Here is a 20,249-nt window from a genome sequence, read left to right as displayed (position 1 = left end):
TGGTTCTCAGCCCTGGCTGCACACCAAAGTCACCGAGGGAGCTTTAAAAGCCTCCAGATGCCAGGCCCAACCCCAGAGCAAATCAATTAGGATCTCCAGAGGAGGAGTCTGGGGGCAGGCTTTTTAAAGCTCTCCTGTGATTTTTTTTATGTAATTACTTTATATATTTTTGTAGAAATGGGGTCTCACTATGTTGCCCAGGCTGGTCTCAAACTCCTGGGCTCAAGTGATCCTCCCACCTCAGCCTCCCAAAGTGCTAGGATTACAGGCATGAGCCACTGCACCCAGCTTTCTTGTGATTCTAACAGGTAGCCAGGACCCCACCTGGCCTTCCTTTTCCTCTGTGCCAGGCAGTCTGGGCAGGTCGCTGAGGTCTTACCTTCTGGATCAAGCTGGCAAACTGCAGGTTTGCTGACTGCGAGATATTTAGGACTGTGCTGTAGGCGTTCTCGCCCCTGTTCTCCAGTGTGGCCTCCACCGCCACTCGCCGGCGTGTGCTCTCTATGATGAAAACTGTGGTGTCGAAGGACAGCGTATATGCAGAGCAGTCCTGTGCAGGCTTCCTTAGCACCCTCTGGCAGTACTCCCTGAGAACAAGAGACCACCAGAGGTTGGGCAGATGGAATGAGGAAAGCAGGGGTAGAGAGGAGCCCCAGGGTTGGGGCAAAAAGGTGGGTGTGGGCACTTGACTGGCCTCTGCTCATGGGAATAGCCACTGGGAGAAGAGGGGAAATGGATGGCAGGGCTGGAAAGAGCTCACCCTTCAAGACCACTTCCTATTTCAAAGGCCCTTGGTGTCCCCACCATAGAGATCATACCCTCTGCTGAACCCAGAGCTCTTATTAGACCTCACCACTCACGCATCACCACTCCACGCATCGTGTTTCCCTTTTGGCCTTGGCTGCCAGGAAGCTCAGCACTAATGTAGAGATAATCCTTATTTTAGCCTAGCTGGTTAGAATATATGCTCCATTATCCTTCTACAAGTTTTGAATGTGCTATTTCTCTTTATTATCTATGTCATGGTATATATGTTTTCTATCTAAATCATCTCATAGTTGGATCAAAGTTGAGCATAAATTATTGGAAAATATGTTACGTAAATTAAGAATACGATATTGTTCATTATCTTCCCTTGCATGTTCATTTGTCTCTTCCAGGGGATTGTAGGTCCCCTGCTCACCCTCTGCTGGTGTCCCTGGCATCTTTCCATCAGAAGGATTGGAAAGCCCTAGGTGTTCAGCCAGAGGGCCTAGAGGTCACCTCATCTGGGGGCTGAATGACAAGCACCCAGAACCCCAAGTCCCCTGTCTCTACCTTTCATCTGTTTTGTAATGTGGGCTCCGAAGAAAGGGTTTCTTTTTTTTTTAACAAAATTTGAAATTAGATTAGACTAGTAGTTTCATGTTACAGAGGAGACTTTCCTGAGGTTGTGCAGGAGTTGGTGGCAGAGCCTGGGCTAGAACGCAGGCTCCAAGTCCAATGTTTGATCCACGCTGCCTGTGAGGAGGATGTCCAGGAAACAATCCAGGGCCCCAGGAGCCCCAGAGCCTCTGGCAGTGAAGGGGAAGGGGCGAGGGTGGGGGTGGAAGGAGCCAACTCACATGGCCGTGGGCAGGTCACTCCGGGCATCCAGCACAAGGTCAGGGACACAGTGCTCATCCTCATTGCAGCCGTTCCAGAAGGGCACCTGGGCCAGGGAGAGCCAGGTGTGGGCAGCTGGGTAGGGACCTGCAGCCCCTTGCCCTCAATGTACACCAGCATCTGTCTCCACCACACTAGACATGGGCTGGCTTTCCTGCACTGTCCCCAGCCACCACACCGCTCTGTCTTGTGCTTTTCCATAGATGCTTCCCTGTTTAAAACGAGGCTCAAAACTCAGCTCCTCCTGGTTCCCCTCCAGTTCATAACTGAGCTGATAGCACAGAACCCCCACCCCCACTCACCCAGCAGAGCAGTTCTGGTCAACATTTATTGACCATCTACTGTGTGTGGGCAAGGGCTTTGGTGCTGGGGATACAAAACAAGAAAGATGCAGCTTCTGCCCTCAGCTCATGGGGAAGACTGGTGTATGAACAAGTCACTAGTGTAAAATGTGCAAAAAAACCAAAAGGAAGTGTGCATGAGGAATAGAAGAGGCAGAGAGGAGAAACAGCTGTTTTGGCCTGTAGGAAGTCAGAGAAGGCCTCAAGGAAGTGACAGGGGGTCAGAGTTCTGAAGGACGGTCAAGGTAGCTGGGTGGACCAAGGTGGAGGTGGCGAAGTCCAGGAGGAAGGACAGCCTGCTGCAGAGGCCCTGGGGCAGGAGCGGGACGGTGAGTCTGGGAAATGATGGGTGGGTCAGTGTTGCTGTGGTAAGAGACACAGGGGTGGGAGAGAGGAAGAGATGGTCAGGGGCCTGTGTTTGCAGGGCCTTGGGGTCATGCCTTGCAACTGGAAGGAGCTGCCGAATGCCTCAGCCAGGGAGTGTCCTGACAGACCTGCATGCTGAAGGCTGCCCTGGCCGCTGTGGGAGAATGGAGTGAGAAGTGGCGGCTTGAGGCAGGGAGACCATTGAGGAGGCTGCCGCAACATTCGGGCAAGAGATGACGCTGGTGTCGGTGTGGTAGTGGGCATGAGAGGAGGAAATAGGTTCGTGACCCCAGAGGCAGGATCAATAGGAACCTGGAGGTTGTCGGGGCTGAGGGAGAAAGGGGTCCAGGGTGTTGGCTGAGTTTCTTTTTTAGGTGTCTGGAAGGATGATCATGGCATTCGGTAATAAAAGCAGGGGTTGGCCGGGTGTGGTGGCCCACACCTGTAATCCTAGCACTCTGGGAGGCTGAGACAGGTGGATCACCTGAGGTCAGGAGTTCGAGACCAACCTGGCCAACATGGTGAAACTTTGTCTCTGCTAAAAAATATAAAAATTAGCTGGGCGCGGTGGCTGCAGTCCCAGCTACTCGGGAGGCTGAGGCAGGAGAATTGCTTGAACTCGGGCAGAGGCTGCAGTGAGCCAAGATCACGCCACTACACTCCAGCCTGGGCGACAGAGGGAGACACCATTAAAAAAAAAAAAAAAAAAAAAAAAGTAGGGGTTAAGTGAGAAGTTCAGTGTGGGGCGTGTTGAGTTTGAAATGCCTGTGGCTACCCAGGGCAAGGACCTCAGTAGGCAGCTGGATATTCAAGCCTGGAGCTGAATATCTCCTGGTAACTGTCACTACCAACAACACAGCCCAAATCAGGGGCGAGGAAATAGGTGTCACAAAGTCATGTGTATCTTAAATTCATTAACTTTTCTCTCTGGCCCTCAGTCAGACCCACGCACTCTTGCTTTAGGCACGGATCTACCCATCTCGCCCCTCAGCTCCCCACCGCTAGGTGAATCTGCAGCTAGAAGTAGGCCGACTGCAATGGCAGCCAGCGAAGCCATATCAAGGGCTCTCCGCGGAGCTGTCTGGGAAAGAGACTTAGTTCAGGATGGGGGCGTTATGGCATTCTAGCACCAAAGTTCATCCTGATGAGTTCAAGTCTCGAATAAAAAATGGCTGGCTCCACTCAGCATACTGTTTAAGAAGTTTGAGAACTATATAATGACCTTCAGAAGAATTTCTAAGTGGCTGATTAAAATAAATAATTTAATGTAATAAGCAACTGTTACCCTCAATAATATGGAATGGCTCACTTCCCCGAGAGGCCAGATATTATGGTATTAGAACAGTGCTGGGCATTTAGTAGAAGCAAAGTAAGACTTTGTAGAATGATAGGAAGAATGTGTCTCACTTGCTGGGGGCTAGAAATCCAGATAAACCAGAGTTTTAGAAACTTAGCTGCTCTTCAAAGTTTTCAGCTCTGTTTCTCACCTTTTCTTTATAAGGTGAGAAAGGGATTTACCTGAAGCTGCATCCTGCCTTTCCTATTTCCCTGCCTTGGTGATGCTCTCAGCTCTCCCGGAATAAAAGCCCATCCTCCCTGTCTCCGCATGTCTGAATCCTGCCTAGCCTTTAAAGTCCAGCCAAAGGCCGCCTCCTCCAGGAAGGCCCCCTGGCCTATCATCTGATTGCTTGATTGTATGTCCTCTGAGTGCATACTGCCTCCCACCTGGCCTGTGCTGCTCATTACCACCTTGCACGGAGATCGTCGGTGTCAGAGCAGGGATTACCCTGTGTGTTAATCTGCACTGTGGGCTTCAGCATGCTTGTGGGGTGAGTGCCACGTACTCATTCATTTGCCATAGTGACTTTGTAATTACTGTGAGAGGACAAAAATGACTTAGTGCTCCCAGCTTTCCCCTTCTCCCGGCTCACTAACGAGGAATCCAGCTTTGCCAGCCCAGGGGCTCAGACTTAGGAGAAAGGGGGCAGGTGTGAGGATGGGGGTTTGGCAGGGGACTGTGGGAGGCCTGGGGAGAGGGGTGTGGAGGGGCTGTGGGGGATGATGGGTGTGAAGGAGAGAAGGGGAGGTTTTCAGGGGCATTGCTGTGGACTGTACCATCCTTTCCTGCTATTGAAGAAACGCAAGCAAGAACTTGAATAATTCTGAAACTGCTTCCTGGCCGGACTCTGTCACTCACACAGACGTTGCTCCGTGACTGGACCTCACAGAATGGCTTAAGAGCACCGTGGTGTGCTTAAAAGTTGTTTCCTAAATCCTCAAGGTTCAGGCATTAGCTATTCCATTTTACAACTTTTGCCTGCTTTTGCAGCACAGCAGCAGAACTGATCACTGCCTGACATTTTCCTTGAGTGGGATTTACATGGAGTTGCAGCTGCAGGGAGCATTTGAATGTTAGATGTCAAACATTTTGGATGCCCTAGAGCCAGGGATTAGAAAATGTGGTTGGGGGATGGGGCCGCTTCTTTTTGGAATGCTTAGGAGCTCTGTCAGTCAGTGAAAACACTTCTTCTTGCAATACTTAGGAGCTCTGTGAATCAGTTAGTCATCTAACAAGCAGAACCCCAGGCTCTAAGAGTCACTCTCTGGTCTCCAGTGTCCTCATCTGTAAAGGAGGGAGGTGGGTGATTAAGATCTCAGGTCCCTTCTCATCCAGTGGTTCTTTGTGTTTCTCTGGTGCTCACCCGGTGCTCTCCTGTGCTGGGGATGTGGGGAGAAGGCCTGGGCCTTGCCCTTAAGGAATTGATCTGCTAATACTCAGCACAGGCCCCAAGGGGGGCAGGAAGGAGCCACACTGTGGGTTTGTTGGGACAGGAGGTGGGAAGACGAGGTGAGGGATGGTGTCCTCTATACCCGGCACACTCAGGCTCTGGGTTTTGGGGATGAGGTGGAGGTGGGGGTGGGGTTCATGCCCGAGGCGCGTGCCCTGTACCGAGATGTACCGAGACTCTGAGGGTGGTGGGCCAGCCGTCGTCCAGCATGGGGCCATGGTCAGGGTCCTCCAGGGAATACTCGACTGAGAAGGTCACTGGCTTCACGTAGTCAGCAGTGTCCTGGTGGGTGGAGATGAGGGCAGGGGTGAGGGAGAAGAGAACGTAATTTTATGAGCCAGGACCATGGATGCTGAGATAGAACTTCCACCTTCCTCAGGTGGCAGGGCAGCTGCCCTGTCCCCTCAGGATGAGTCCGCGGGTGGATGGAGGTTTCTAGCGGGTCTGATGGTGGGAAGAGTGTGCCTCTACGAAAGGAGCTTCAAGCTCAGCTCATGCCAAGCTAGCTGCCTGGCTGTTTTGCCAAGCTCCCGTGCATCCTTCAGGGCCAGACTCCCATTGCCCAGGCACCTCGGCCTCCGGGAAGCCTGGCAGTGCCTGCCCACATCCCACCCCACCCACCACTCTCTTCAGACCAGTTACGCCCGCTGCTCATGTAGCATTTGAACCATTTGACTGTGTGTCACTCTTCCTTCCCAAGCAAGGAATAGGCCTGGAGCCTCCCAGCATGGCCCTAGCACTGTGATAAGGGCTTTAGCATGTGGAATTGGTGAATGAAAAAACTCGTGAGCAAGACAGGGGCACTCAGGTTGGTTCTGCGCATAGATGGTAAGTAAAGGGGTTGCTTAGAGCTGCCGAAAAATTTCCCCTTGGAACCTGCAATCCCTGATTATATAAAGACAGTGGCTCTAGTCCCCTGGGAGCCTGTTAAAACATGGGGTGCTGGCCCCACCCCCAGAGTTTCTGAGTCAGAACAAGTGAATTTCCAAGTTTGTGGGGAGGATGAGGATGCTGCTGGTGTGGGTGCATCTCAGGGGGCCCCTTAACAGGGATGCACCTTCTCACACCTGCTCACGTCTCTCAACTCTGGCCATTGAACTACTGGGGCCAGTAGGGCTCTGAATGACCCTGCTTGCATGTCTGAGGCTGGAGCTGTGAGCTGGGTATTTGGTATCTCTGGATGGAAGTAAACCTCTCATCCTCTTCCTTAGCTATAAAATGGGGCACCAGGCCACTACGCTGCTTGTGACATCACTGGCGCCCCTCTCTGTCTCTCCTCCCATTTTGTGCATGCCACTGCCTCTGGGACCTGGCCTTCAATTGTTAGCTGCTGCCTGCTTATCCCTCCCTTTGGGGCCGTGCCCCCACCGGCTGCTCCTAGTTCTCTCTGCGGGACCCACTGAGCCCACCTTCCTCCCTTTGGCATCTGCGAGTGGCAGGCGAAGAGGTTTTGGAAGGAGGTCCAGTGAGGTGGTATGTAGCATGTCTCTGGTGCCTGAGGTGGGAATGTGGAGTGGCCAAGGTCTGGGGACACTGTCCCTGGCTGGCTTCCTGAGGTCTGCTGGGGGCTCAGAACCAGCCAGGTGGACTCTCTGCCCCTCCCACAGCAGGTGCTCTTTCCTGTAGGAGCTTGGGCTCTGCTGGTGGGGCTGCCAGCTCACCAGGACATGGAAGTTGATCCGCTCACAGAGCTCCTGGCCGGAGGAGAGCAGGACAGCTCGGTTGGTGAATCGGTCCCCGCCCTCATCCAGGTGGGCCCTCGGTGTATACCGTCTCTCGTCCATGGTGGCGTTGTATCTGATGCCTGCAGGAGGGGAGAGGGCAAGACCACAAAGGTGGAGCCACGTGCCCATCCAAGACTGTCTGCCTCCTCCAGGAAGCCCCCCAGGCTGTCCAGGGGAGAGCTGTTCCTTTCCTCTCACAAGCCCCAGTGTAGGTGAGAAACTCCCACATGGAGAGCAAGTGATTGCATGAGGAAGGTAAAGGAAGGAAACAAAGAAAAGGGGGAGGAAGAGGGTGGAGAAAGAGCAGAAGGAAGAAGTGGAGGGAAAGTGAACACCGCAGATGAGGAAGGGAGACAGGATGGGGCCAGGGCGGTGCCATGTTGAGCCCTTGCTGCAGTCAACAACCCCCTCCGCCTCTCCCTCCACCTTCCCTGTCTCTCCCTGGCCTCTGGGATCCCCCTCAGGGCTGGTCAGAGCCTTTGCTGGGTACTTCCTCTCACACCAAGGAGGGCTGGCCAGCCCCTTCCTGCCGGATCCTCAAATCTCTGACTCCATTCTGGGGCATAAAGCCTGCAGCCTCTTCCCCTTCGGTTAGGTTTTGCCAATTCCCGGAAAGGCTCAGTCCCTTCTCCTGCCCTCCAGCCTCCCCGCAGGTTGCTGCTGGCTCTCATATCTGTCTCCTCTCAGGGACAGAAGTTGAAAGAGAGGGGCACAGCCCCCAGGCCCGCCTTTGTTCTCATCTTCCCTTTGGTCTCTTCTTTGTCTGGGCCTGCTCCTTGGCTGAGACACTTCCTGAGTCCCCGTTTCCTGTGCCAGCACAGACAGTCCTGGAACCCGCAGCTCCCTTCCTGAGACCACCTGGGGCCGGGGCTGTCACGAGTAGGTGTCTGACTCCAGACTTAGCTGGAAGTGATGGACCCTCAGAAGGAAACTGCCCTGCTGTGGACTCACACCCACTTCTGAGCGGGCTCCCTGCTGCTGGGGTCTCATTGACCTGGCCTCCTGGTTTCCAGCACCCCCGCTGTAGGACTCCTGGGTCTGCCTCTTCCTCTGCATCCAGGCAGACTTCTGGGCTTCCATACCCCACTTTGCTCCACTGGCATCAGTCCTGTGTTCTGATCCAAACCCTGCGCCCAGACTGTTTCCTTTTTCTCCTGTCCTCCCTGTCATGATCACCCCTGCTCACTGCCACTCTCACCCTGGCATGACATCCCCTCTTTGCCCTTTGGAATGAGAGCATCAAATGGGATCCAGTAGTCATCCAAGGTGGCTCTAGGGCGACCTGGCACTTAGCACTATTTTGGCTTTGAAATAGAGCAAGGTGCAGGGGGAGACTGGAGCCGGGGGGTGGGGAGAAAGGAGGGGCCTGCTTTACCAACAGTTGTTGTTTGGAAATGGGGTGCCAGGAAGATGGGCGTGAAGCAGAGGAAGGCGGCCAGGCAGGTGGCATCCCTGCCACTGCGCTTGCAGTCTCTGTGGAAGATGTTGATCTTGGTTGGCTCAAAGTGGAGGCTGGCATTGATCTGAACCACAGGACGGGACCTGGAGGAGAAGGGCCAGTGAGCTGGGGTGGGGCAGGGGCTCAGGCTGTCCTGCTGTGACCATGGGGAAAGACAAGAACCAGATGTGAGTGGGATCTGCAAAGCCACTGGAGGGGGTGAGGTGGAGGATGGAGGGGGCTTCAGATGTCAAAGGATTGGCAAGAGCGAGCACGGGGGAAAGAAGGGCTCAGCCACCTCACAGCCCCTCCATGCAGCCCCTCAGCACTTTCCCCGAGGGGCTGTGCTCGCTGTGGATCATGCTGACTTCCCTTTGCTCCCTTATCACCTTTTATAGCAGTGGTTCCCCACCCTGGATGCACATGTGAGTCATCTGAAGAGCTTAAAAAAATCCTGGTGCCTCAGCTACACCCTAGGCAAAACCACATCGGAATCAGACCTTAGCAGGTTTTAAAGCAGTGCCTCTGAAATTTTCATATGTGTGCACGCCCCCTGGGGATCGTGTTAAAATGCAGATTTTGATCCAATAGCTTGGCACCGATTTTGCATTTCTAACAAGATCCCAGGTGATGTGAACCTTCCATGGACCACACTTTGAAGAGCGAGGCGTTAAAGCACCCTAGGTGATTCCAACGTGCAGCCAGCGTCCATCCACCCCCCACACTACCCCAACCAGGTAACCAAGGAAATACAAATTTACCCTTATACCAGCCTAAGTCAAATGTAATTAGGAACGGAAACCTATTGCCTCTCCCAACCGTGAATGTATATAAAAAGAAATAGGAGTAGAGTGGCCTAGAGGTTTCATAGCTTCAACGTGATGATCTGTGCCAATACTCTGTTCTTCTTAGCATAAAGGTGAACAGCACGTCTGCGCTGTAGCGTGAAAGGGTGGATTTGGGTCTTGGCTCCACGGGTTCCTCACTGGACCTTGGCAGGTCACATGATCTTTGTGATGGGGGATTGTGAGGATCAGAGGAGGTGAGAATGTCCTTTGACCGTGTAGAGTGCTGTGTCAACACAGTGGGTTATATCTGAAGCTCTCAAACTTGACTGCCCATCGGAATCACTTGGAGAGTTTAAAAAAATTACCGCTGCCCAGGTCCCTCCACAGAATTCTGCTTTAATTGGTGTGGGTAAAGCCTGGGCAATGACATTTTAAAAGCTCCCCTGGTGATCCTAATGGGCAGTCATGTTTGAGAACTATGGGGCTTGACCCCAGAGGTCTCTGGCCCACAATTTCATCAGTATTTAGGTAGCATATAGGCATAGACTTCAAAAGCTACAGCTTGATCCAATCATTTCTGTGAGACCGATTCTCTTCAGGGGTGTGTGTGCACATGTGTACCTTGCTTCCTGTAGAGAAGCTTATGTGTGACTTTAAAGACCTGCTAGGTTCTGTGTACCTCTTCTCCAGGCCTTGGTCATCTGCCTTGTCTTTTTGGCTGGAACCAACACAGTGGACACCTTTACCACACCTTGCAAGCCCAGGCTGCTGTTGCTGCCACCACCACCACCACCACCACCAAGGACCTAAGAGCCCCCACATGCAGCACAGACTTTCGAAGAGATAGACCCTGCTCCTGTACACTAGCTGGGCTGCACCCGCACAGGCCCTGGCTTCCCAGTGCTGCCTAGAGGGCTGGGGACACCACCGGGACTGTTGGGCAGCAGATGCTCTGGCCATGACAAATGAGGCATCTGAAGGAGCCACAAGTCTGCTGCTCCCCCTTCTTCCCCTGCGATGGGCTGTTTTATGCCACACTGGAAACGCTGAGACACTGAGCAAAGAGCAGCAAGCGTGGTGAGGACAGGCTGGCTCACTCAGCATCTGCGCTCCCTTGCGACTTCACTTCTGCTTCTAGGATCGCTCCCACTCCCAGAGCATTCACAGAGGCTTTTGCCTCAGGCTGTTTTCTAGGGAACCTGGAGGAAGACATTTCCCCCTTGGGTTGTAGTATTCTTGTGAACAGGAACCTGTCCTTTCCTTTATTCTCCCTGTGAAGTTATATATTTCTGTTCAATGCCTTTTAAAAGTTGTAGGGCAAATATGATTGCATTTATATAAAATTATAAGCAGGGGAAAAAGGACTGGGAGGAGATATACCACAGCATTAATAGTGGCATTGTTAAGGTGACGGCAGGCTGAGTGATTTTTTTCCTTGCTTTATAAATGTTCTTTATGTTATTATATTTATGATGAAAAATATCTCATCAACATATATGAACAAATACTCAAGGTCTTTTTTTTTGGCTCAAAAAGTAGCCAACATATGGTAAAATAAGTGGGTGTTTAGGAAGCATGAAAATGAGGCCCTGAAGAAAGGAAGCAAGAAGTCAGCGCTTTGGAGGAAAGAAATCTCTGTACTAGATAAACATTCTTCCATGCCAGGGGAGAAGGAAAGGTCCTCCCAGAAGGTAAAAATACACTCAACTTGCCCCTTGCAAGTGTTATAGCTTGAAAAGCTGAAGTGGAAGACATGCTTGAGCAGCCATAACTTTTAGGACAAATTCTAAGAGCGGGGGCTTTTGGACAGGACTTCAATTTATATTGAATTTACGCTGATTCCACCAAAAGGAAATGTGTAAGCAAGATGGGATAAGAACAGGGTGAGTCTAGCTGAGGGCAGTTAAAGACAAGAGACAAAGATCCTGAAGCCTATCTTTAAAACCCCTGCATTCATCGTGACCTTCAGGAGAGCCCAGGAGGTGGGAACAGTGGGGGAACCAACCACAGAATCACAGCGTTGCCAAGGGCTCCCACTGCCAGGTCGATGAGCCCATCCTCATTGAGGTCCAATTGCCCGTGGATGCTGCAGCCAAAATACTGGAGGCCGGTAGCCAGCTCTGAGGCTGTGATTCTCTGCAGGGAGCAGGAAGAGAGGGGGAGGGCATGCACACTGTGAGTGTGGGGGCGGGCGGCCCCGAGCAGCAGGAACAATCAGGAACAATCGGGAGCCTGTTTGAAACCACCGAGAAGCTTCCCCAACACAAAGCAATCTCCTCTCATGGCCTGTCATGGCACCTGAAATTCCTACCATTCAAGTCATTCTTTTGGATTAAAATATCATGTCTTAAAAGAGTTCTCCATTAAGTGTAAATACATGCTACTTGGCAGGCGACCCATCCCCATCTCTCACGCTGGTCTATTTTTTAGGCGATTTTACTGATAAGCCATGCGGGCAAAAGGATGATCCTCAGGGGATGGGACCTGAGACGGGTCAGTTTTGAGGTGGGCACGGTTTCTAGCATGAAGCCTTTCCAGAGAAGAGTGAGCCCAGAAGGGATGCTCCACTGGTAGGCAATTGCATGTCTGCGTGTCTCTGGGGAGTGAGGGTCAGGTGCCAGGGATTTGTTGTTGTTTGTTGTTGGGGGAGCATAAAGGTAAGCAGGGAGAGGGTGCCAAAGTGGGTGATGGGAGGGTCCTGAAGGTAAAATATGCCCTTTTCAAAATTCCACTTGGGGAAGCATGGCCAGGACAGATCGGCATCCGTTCCTGTGAGAGGGCACGGAAGAAAATCCTGAACCAGATGAGGCATAGAAGCTCCTGGGACTCCTGCAGCCCCATTTGCTCCATCCACTTCCCTGGGGAAGCCTGACCTGCTTAGGTGTCTTCAGGATGCTGCCTCGGAAGCCGTGGAAGATGTAGATGGCTCCTGCGTGGTTGTCCTCCAGGGGGGCTCCCACCACCACGTCATCGTAGGAATCCTGGTTGAGGTCTCGAACTGAGGCAATGGAGGACCCAAATCGAGCATTCTGATAACTGTGTGAATCCTTTAGTGTTCCGTTATAAACAAACCGGTTCTGCAAAACCAGGGGCACAAAAAGGCTGGGGAGGGCTTGGCAAAAGTCCTCAGGCTCCTAATTCCCTCTGCAGGCTGCTCCGGCATCCTCTCACCACTCCGTTGCCCCAGAACCCCGTCTCTGGCTATATGAGCCCAGCCACAGAGGAGGCTCTGATTCTCCCCAGGCCTGGCTCCAGCACTGGCCTCGCTAGTAACCCATTGCCCTCGTGGCTACCCAAGTCAAAGCAGAGGCTGGGGGTCCCTGAGAAGCTGCCCAGCCCCTGCCCAGCTGTACCTGTCTCAGCTCATAGATGTACACCTTGCCTCGCTCGCGGCCCTCGTTGAAGTACATGGGTGCGCCCACCAGCAGGACATCAGTCACGCCGTCGCTGTCGATGTCCACCGAGGTGATCTCACTCCCAAAGTAAGAGCCTATCTGCGGCACGTGATGGGAGAGAGGAGTGGGCTGGCTGCCCAGCTCGCACAGCCCAGAGCCCTCGCCTTGCCGGCAGAGGGAAGCCAAGGGCATCCTTTGACTCAGAATTTTTGGTGAACAGATGGATCCTCCCTTCTCACACGCTCCTTCTCTCTCCTGTCCCTCAGAGTGGACTTGACTGTTTTCAGTTTGCCCTTCTCCCCTTCCCTCTTTTCCTTCTGTCATTATCCCCTCCCCACTCTTCTTTCTTTCTGTTAATTTTATTGGTGGCCATTTATCTCGTGTGTAAAGTGATATAATGGCAAAAAATCAGGAGACTATTTAAAAGTATGAAGAAGAAAACAAAAGTTACCCGCAGTCCCGACATCCAAACATAACTACCATGAATGTTTTAGTGGATTTTCCTCTAGTTCTTTTTACCCTGAGGCATGTTGCCTATTTGTACATGTGTGTATATATGCTTTTATTTTTACAAATTGGGGTAATAATGCAAATATAGTTTATATACTGATTTTTAAATAAAACCATCACGAACATTTTTCTATGATGCATTATATTTTCATTTATAATCATTGGTGATTCCACAGTGCTCCAAATTATGCACGTATCATAATGTATTTAATCAATTATTGCTAGACAGTTAGTTTTCTTTTGTTTTGTTTTGTTTTTGAGACAAGGTTTTGCTCCATCACCCAGACTGGAGTGCAATGGTACAATCTTGGCTCACTGTAGCCTTGAACTCCTGGGTTCAAGCGATCCTCCCATCTCAGCCTCCTGAGTAGGTGGGACCACAGGCACTTGCCACCGTGCCTGGCTGTTTTAAAAAATTATTTGTAGAGATGGGGTCTCACTATGTTGCCCAGGCTGGTCTGGAACTCCTTCGCTTCAGTGATCCTCCCACCTCAGCCTCTCAAAGTGCTGAGATTACAGGTGTGAGCCGCTGTTTTTAATTTTTGATGTTATAAATCATTCTGGCATTAGCATCGTGGATGGTGAATTACGATTTCTTTCAGTGTCTGAGTGCTTGCTGTGCTCCCCTTCCATTTGGGGTGCAGTGCTCCCCACTTCAGTGAGGGCACCATCCACCCCCTCATCAGAAACCCAGAAACCCTGACTCCACCCTCCACCTCTCCCACCTGTAAACCTGCCACCAAGTCCTACCTGGTGGGTGCCAATTCGCCAACTGCTCCCCGCTACTTCTTCCCTAGGTGAGGTGCCTTCTAAAGGGCCTTCCAGCCTCAGGCTGGCCCCTTCAGCCCACCCCCATGGCAGCTGGCGTGGCCTCTAACACCACTCCACCTCTTGCTTTTGGGGTAGTAGCTAAACTCTCCAGCAGGACCGTGCTGGACCAGCCTCCCTCCCCAGCCTCTGTCCCCACAAGCTCCTGCTCCCACCGCAGTGCTCCCGGGTCCTGCCAAACTGAGTTATTTCTCTTCTCCAAAAGCCCCAGGCCTTGGCCGGCTTCCAGGCTTCCCTCTGCACAAGCTTTTCTCTTGCATGCACTCCCCGCCCCTGTGTCCTCCCCAGACCATCCCCTGCCATCCCTCAAGTCTCAGCTGATGTGTCACTTCCTGTTAGAAGCTGTCCTTGACCTTCTCCACTCTGCTCCCTGCCCCTTTTCCATGTGCCTTCAGCTCCACACTCCTCCCACCAGCCCCCGCTCCCTCTGCTGGGAGCCTCATGAGGGTGGGCATTGAGCCTGCTGTATTCCCTCTTGGCCAGGGTACTGTGCCTGGTACACAGAAGGTACTTAATTAATGCATATTGGATCACTGGGTAGTTAGGAAAGGGGAAGGTGCCCTGTTTGTGGACAAGCCCTGTGTGGGATGGTTTATAGCCTTGGGTTAGCTCATGTGAGCCCCACACTGCTAGAAGAGAGAGTCATCCTCATTTTACAAGGGAAGGAACCAAAACTCGGAGAATTGGAGTTGCTTGCCCAAGGTCAGAAGGCCGGTCACCTGGTCACTGCCAAGCTGGTTGGAACTGGGGTCTGTCTGGCACCCTGGCCCATGACTCTGCCTACCCCGTCCATCTCTGGCTTAGCGTGTTTTCAGAAGAAATCTATTCTCAAGGATTAAAACTTTTAACTGAGGAGGAAGATAAAAAATTTAGAAGAGAGGAAAGGGAAATAATACACATGGGTGGGAGAGGGAAGAGATGTGCCTACACGAAGTAACTAAGAAGTGGACAGAGAGCAAGTGAGGGAGGGGGCAGGAGAAATTTGTGTAAATATATGGCCTCTGCTATGTGGGTCACCGTGATTTGGAATTCACTTAATTTAGCTGCCTTCAGCACTGTGGTTTCTCCTTCGGATGTTGGAGGTGGAACTGGGCAGGAAAAATGTCATAAATTCATCAGCAAATTCCCTCCAGCTCTCAAGGTCTAGCTCTCGATTCCTAAAAGAGCTGGCCCTGGGTGAGTGTGGGCAGGCAGGGTGGAGGGTGAGAGCTGAGCCGCCTGGGATGGCCTGCACCCAATAGACAGGAGGACGAATGGCGGGAGGGTGGCGCTCTGCAGTGAGAGGGATTTAGGTTAGACTTGGTGAGGAGTGGATTCTCACAGTGACAGGCCAAGGGCAGTCAGAGACTCAGGAGACAGGGCTGTTCCCAAGTTCAGGAGAGCCGACAGGGAGCTGGGGACAAAGTGGAAGGGCCTGGACAGCGCTCAGCTCTGGCCTGTAGAGGGCATGGATGCTGCCGGTTAGGAGGAGCCCAGGCCTGATTTGGGGGTTATTGGGGGTCAGGAGGTGGCATGATGCAGGCAGCCCCACCAAGAGGGTTCTTGGCTTGACCCAGTCATGAATTCGCCATAGAACCCTGGAAAAGCCACCTTGCTTCCCAGGAGCCCAGTTTTCCTCTGCGCTGGAAGTGACTTGGATTGGAGCCCTGTTTTTACTACCAATGACTCTTATCATAGCTTTCCAATTTGCATTCATCACTGTCCAACACAGGACTCTTAGCAGCACAATGCGGTTGCCAACCACCTCCCTGTGGGGCAGTAGCATTGGCAGCCTTCCCATTCCGCGTTGCTTCCATTCCAGGAAAAGGGAAGCAGCTGGCATCCTGGAGGACCCATGGGGCCTTCTGTGCATGGATGTGCACTCCTGCCACTCCTGGCAGCATGAAGGTGGCTGGAGGAACATGACTGCCCTTTGGGGCACCCAGTGCCCCAGGCATGCCTGTATTTACTGCTCTCCCATTTGTCTGATCCACCCCCTCTTCCCTCCATCCCTGCCCCAGGCTCCCCCTCCATTACCTGCTGGCCCCGCAGAGCCTGGTGGATGGTGAGGCTCCGGTTGTTGTGCATGGTGAACAGGATGACTTTGCCCGTGTGGTTGAACCGGGGAGCTCCGGCCACATACACTCGCCCCTGCCTGGAGGACACGACCGATGTGACTGTGTACCCTGCCACAGGAGGAAACAGGCTGATCTTTGGCACCGTGTCCTCAGCAGGCCTTGCTCGGCCCGGTGCATGGCTCGGCCGTGCCAGAGGATGGGCCAGTGATGGGGTAGGTTCAGGGCCAGCTGAGCAGATTCAATCATGTAGGGCCATAATTCCTAGGGGCAGCTGGGGAGGCCTGGAAGAGGCAGGGCCCAGGAAGGGGGTTTGGAGGGTAGGGAGGACTCACTACACCTCAGCCCCTACCGGAGAAAATAAAGGAAGCCAGGTGGGGCTGCTAAAAGACTAACTTGAAATGCACACATCCCTCCTTCACCTGCTCATGAGCACGGCGGAGGGCAACGGGGAGTAGGGCAGACTCTAGCCTCACTTCAGTTAATACTGGGGAGACTTTGTTTTGGTTCCCCACCAATCTTCACTCTTGGGGACTAACCAGTGTTCTCTTTATTACCACAAACGCCTGTTAAGTGGCTCACTGATGACTAGAGTATTAGCTGTAAACGTGGAAGGAATTGGTCTGCTTCAGATATTTGCATGGGGTCTCAGGGATTCCTGCAGCCCCAAAGCTTTGCAGACTCAAAGGAGGAAGCTCCTAGGCTCTTGTCACTCCCATACATACAGCATGCCAAAGAGAAAGAAATGGAACCCCAGGGGCTCTTTTGGAAAGGCTGCCAATCCCTGCTCCCGGTATGGCTGTGCCTGATCACTGTGAATGTCAAGTCACCCACCCAGTACCCAGGAAGCAAATGTGCAGCAACTTCAGGCAACTCTCCTGAAAGTGGGCTCCAGCAGGTGTGGAAAGCCGATGGCATCCCAGAATCCCACTTTCTGCCAGATAATCTTGGATCCCAGATTTTAGATGAGTGTTGGACTTTGTTGACAGTTCCTGGGCTGTTTCTGGGGAACAGATGTCTCCTGCAATGCACGTATGTGAGTGTGTGTGTGTGCACATATATGCGTGTGCATCTGTGTATCTGTGTGTGTAACACTGTCACTTGGGTCCCATTGGCTGCTTCCAGAGTGGCTACAGGGTGTACAGATGAGCTGACTCAGTGCCTGGGGGTGAACCGCTCTGGTTCCAGACACAACAGTTTTCACTCTTGAGGCTGTACTTTGGGAAATGAGGCTTGACAGGTCCATAATACCAAGACCTCACAAGGGGTGGCTAACATGGCCATGTATTTAGAGCAACCATTAATATATGGGTGGGTGGGCTTAGCCTTGTGGTGTGGAGCAAAGGTTTCTTCTGAGCTGAGCCCTCAGCGGCACTACTGAAAATGTTCTCAGTTGGTCTTGGGTTTCTGGGCCTGCTTGGAAGGAGGGGCACTGAGACGCAGTTTGGGGTCCAAGTGTCCTCTGGGCAGCCGTAGGTCAGCATTCAAAGCTCACAGAGCTTCCTGCCTTCCAGCTGTCTGTGGGCAGCACCTTTGGTATCCAGGCAACTCTCTGGCCAGCAGGAAGGGCCATTCTGAGGCTGGGCCAGCCTCCCTGAAGGCCTGATGAAAGGGTAGGACCATGGCCTGAAATTTATACTGCACCCCCAGTGGAGGCTGGGAGCTAGCCTCCTGGTCTCCTTTCCCTGGAGTGCTCCTCTCCCTTGAAACACAGGAGGAATCTCCCAGCAGTCATCTCTGCCCCAGCAGAGAGCCCAGACACTGCTCTCACTGGATGACTCCTAGACGAAGGAGGAGGAGGAGGAGAAAAGGCACTCCAAGACCCCCACCCAAGGCAGTGACTGTGGCTAAGGCATGACAGCTGGGCCTCATGAGCGTCCATCAGCCAAGCTCTACCCCATCAGGGTCTTCTGGGAGGGGAAGCAGGGTGGCTCTGCTGGGCCAGGGGGATATTCATCCTGCTGAGCTCTCACTCAGATACGTTCAATAGCTCCCTGTTGCCAACATGAAAAAGCTCAAACATCTTAACCTGGCATTCGAGGCCTCCTGCTAAAGCCTATCCTAACCTTCCCTCTCCTCCATGTTCCCACTTCTGCCCCCTGCTCCAGCCACACTCATCTACTTCTTGGGTCCTGAAATAGCCTGGTACTTCCCACACGTCCCTCCTTTTCCTGGCCCTTCTTGGCTTATTTGAAATGTCCCCTGCGGTGGAGACCTTGTGTAGGCTCCAGCTTCTACACGGTGGGTCCCGAGTGTACCAGCTCGCTGGACCATGGCCAACCACATCGTTTCTCTGACTCACTTGGAATTAGCCTCACGGGCCCTGGGACACCCTGATGTGATCTGCCTTGCTGTTTAATGCCTCTGGCACCTGCACCTTGCACCCCTTCTTTGGTTTCCTCACTTCCAGCACAGTGCTGTGCGCTTGGGAGGAAACACAATGAAACACGAGTCATTCTAGTTGCTAGTTAAAGGGTTGCTAGCCTTTGTTCTTCCAGCATCTTTCCCAGTGTTTGAGCATTTGCCAAGGCAAGGACTCCAATCTTTCTCTCCTTTATTTGTGCTTTTATCTGAGCTCCTACCTCAATTGTGTTATAATTATCTGCGCACATGTCTGTGTCTCCCACTGGCCAGGAAGCAGCTTGAGGGCAGGCGCTATGTCCTGCTTACCACGGCACTTTAGCACGGCACTCTGATAGCATCAACCGCAGGTGCTATGCAATTCAGGTTTAACACCTTGCGAATTAAATGGAACGCAGGCCCTAGGGCCAGGTGCTGTTGGGAAACTTCTAGGGATCTACACTTCTGAATTTTCTAGCACAGTCCTGATTCCAGCATTTTGCCCTTTTGTCAGCTGAGGGTCCCATGGTTGGGGATAGAAAACAGGGTAACCACAGTGTGGGCAGAGTCATAGGCAGGGTATTGGCGAAAGAGCTGAGGAACAAAGGTCGGGATGGGATGAAGCATCAGAGAGATGGACGCATGGACAGATTCGCTGTCCACTCTGGGTGGCCCAAGTCCACGGAGGAGTGGCATCCGAGGAGGCCTCAATGAGGAGTAACTTCACAGATAGTGGACTTGGTTCAGAAATTCTGAAAGACCCAGAGACAGTGGGGACCCTGAACATCACCCCCCTTGCCGCCCTCCCCTCTGGCCCTTCCTTTAGAAAGGAACAAGCCATGGCAAATGGGACATGGCTGGGGATGGCCAGGTGACTGCTCCTGCAGAGCTGGAAGGTGACTGTGGCCAGCAGGCTAAGGCCTCGCTGCTGGGACCTTCACCATCAATGATTTGCGCTTCTCTCTAGACATCCACTCCCAGAGTGCTTCATGGGCAGCGACTTCTGCCTTGATTATGAACATTAAGAAATAAAAATGAATGCAGGTTCCACTGGACTTGCGTTTTGCCTTCGGGAGGCAGGCTCAGTGTACTGGAACCCAAGTAAGCCCCAAAAGCTTTAAAGGCACAACAACAGCTGACCCAGAGTCTAGAAGCACCAAATGAAACACACTGAAGGGAGCAGGGAACTGCTTGTCCTTTATTCTACCTATTTATGGAGAGCCTGTTACACGCTGGGCATGGTGCTGGGCGCGGTGGATACCAGGGTGGAGAGGAAGCGCCCCCGGGGAGGCTTCAGAGTTGGGTGCTTGAATCAGCCCAGAATATACACAGCAGGCCCCTCACTCGTATGTGGGCTGGGGGTTCTGCAGCCCCTGGGTGCCCTCCCAGCCCACCACCTGCCAGCCTCCCCTCACTCTGCGCACTTACCCAGGTATGCACCGTGGTTCTTGAGCTCCTCGGGGAACTCTTTCAGGTAAGACTCGCGGAGAGGAATGACCTTCCCGGCGCTCGTCTCCTTTAGCACAGCTCCGTTCCAGTCATAGGCACCAACGGCTCCCAGCAGAACCCCATCCTGGCATTGGGGAGGGGACGCACATCAGCACCTGCTGTTGCCAGCAGCCACGTCAGGTCCTGTGACCAGTGACGCCTCCTCCAGCCACCTCGGGCACCTTCTCCTGGGTGCCAGCCACATCAGGTCCTGTGACCAGTGACGCCTCCGCCAGCCACCTTGGGCACCTTCTCCTGGGTGCATTATTTAGCAACCTTACTTCTGGCTGGGGCTCCTGGCTTTTGAATGAGCCAAGGAGACTTTCTTGCCCCATTCCATCCTTAGCACAAAATGGGTCAAACTGATCCCAAGGACAGGAATTTAGGGGAAAAGGAGTGTTCTAGAAACAAACTCTAAATCCAGAGCCAAACCTCTATCCCTCCTTGGGCTTCAAAACCCTCTAGGGACCGTCTCGCCACTGTCCACTCCTTCTGACACGTACTGAAGGAGGGAAAGGGCCCCCTGCACTTGCCCTTCTTCAAT

At 52.8% G+C, this 20,249-nt stretch overlaps 1 protein-coding gene across 3 annotated transcripts in view; it reads right to left on the bottom strand.

Moving 5' to 3' along the window:
* ITGA11 (integrin subunit alpha 11) overlaps nt 1-20,249 on the bottom strand; it is a 132,916-nt gene that overhangs the window by 18,530 nt on the left and 94,137 nt on the right. For all 3 annotated transcript variants that reach the window (XM_063638814.1, XM_063638813.1, XM_063638812.1), the window contains exons 11-20: nt 19,646-19,790; nt 15,840-15,988; nt 12,444-12,584; nt 11,964-12,167; nt 11,096-11,226; nt 8,240-8,406; nt 6,802-6,944; nt 5,312-5,422; nt 1,605-1,690; nt 380-587 (exon numbers count right to left, since the gene is read on the bottom strand). In XM_063638814.1, the coding sequence (XP_063494884.1) occupies nt 380-587; nt 1,605-1,690; nt 5,312-5,422; nt 6,802-6,944; nt 8,240-8,406; nt 11,096-11,226; nt 11,964-12,167; nt 12,444-12,584; nt 15,840-15,988; nt 19,646-19,790 (1,485 nt within the window). The remainder of the gene's footprint in view (nt 1-379; nt 588-1,604; nt 1,691-5,311; nt 5,423-6,801; nt 6,945-8,239; nt 8,407-11,095; nt 11,227-11,963; nt 12,168-12,443; nt 12,585-15,839; nt 15,989-19,645; nt 19,791-20,249) is intronic.

Source organism: Symphalangus syndactylus, chromosome 5, assembly GCF_028878055.3.
Source record: "Symphalangus syndactylus isolate Jambi chromosome 5, NHGRI_mSymSyn1-v2.1_pri, whole genome shotgun sequence".
Classification (NCBI taxonomy): domain Eukaryota; kingdom Metazoa; phylum Chordata; class Mammalia; order Primates; family Hylobatidae; genus Symphalangus; species Symphalangus syndactylus.
Note: the sequence above shows the minus strand (reverse complement) of the source record. Positions and strands in the feature narration are given on the sequence as shown.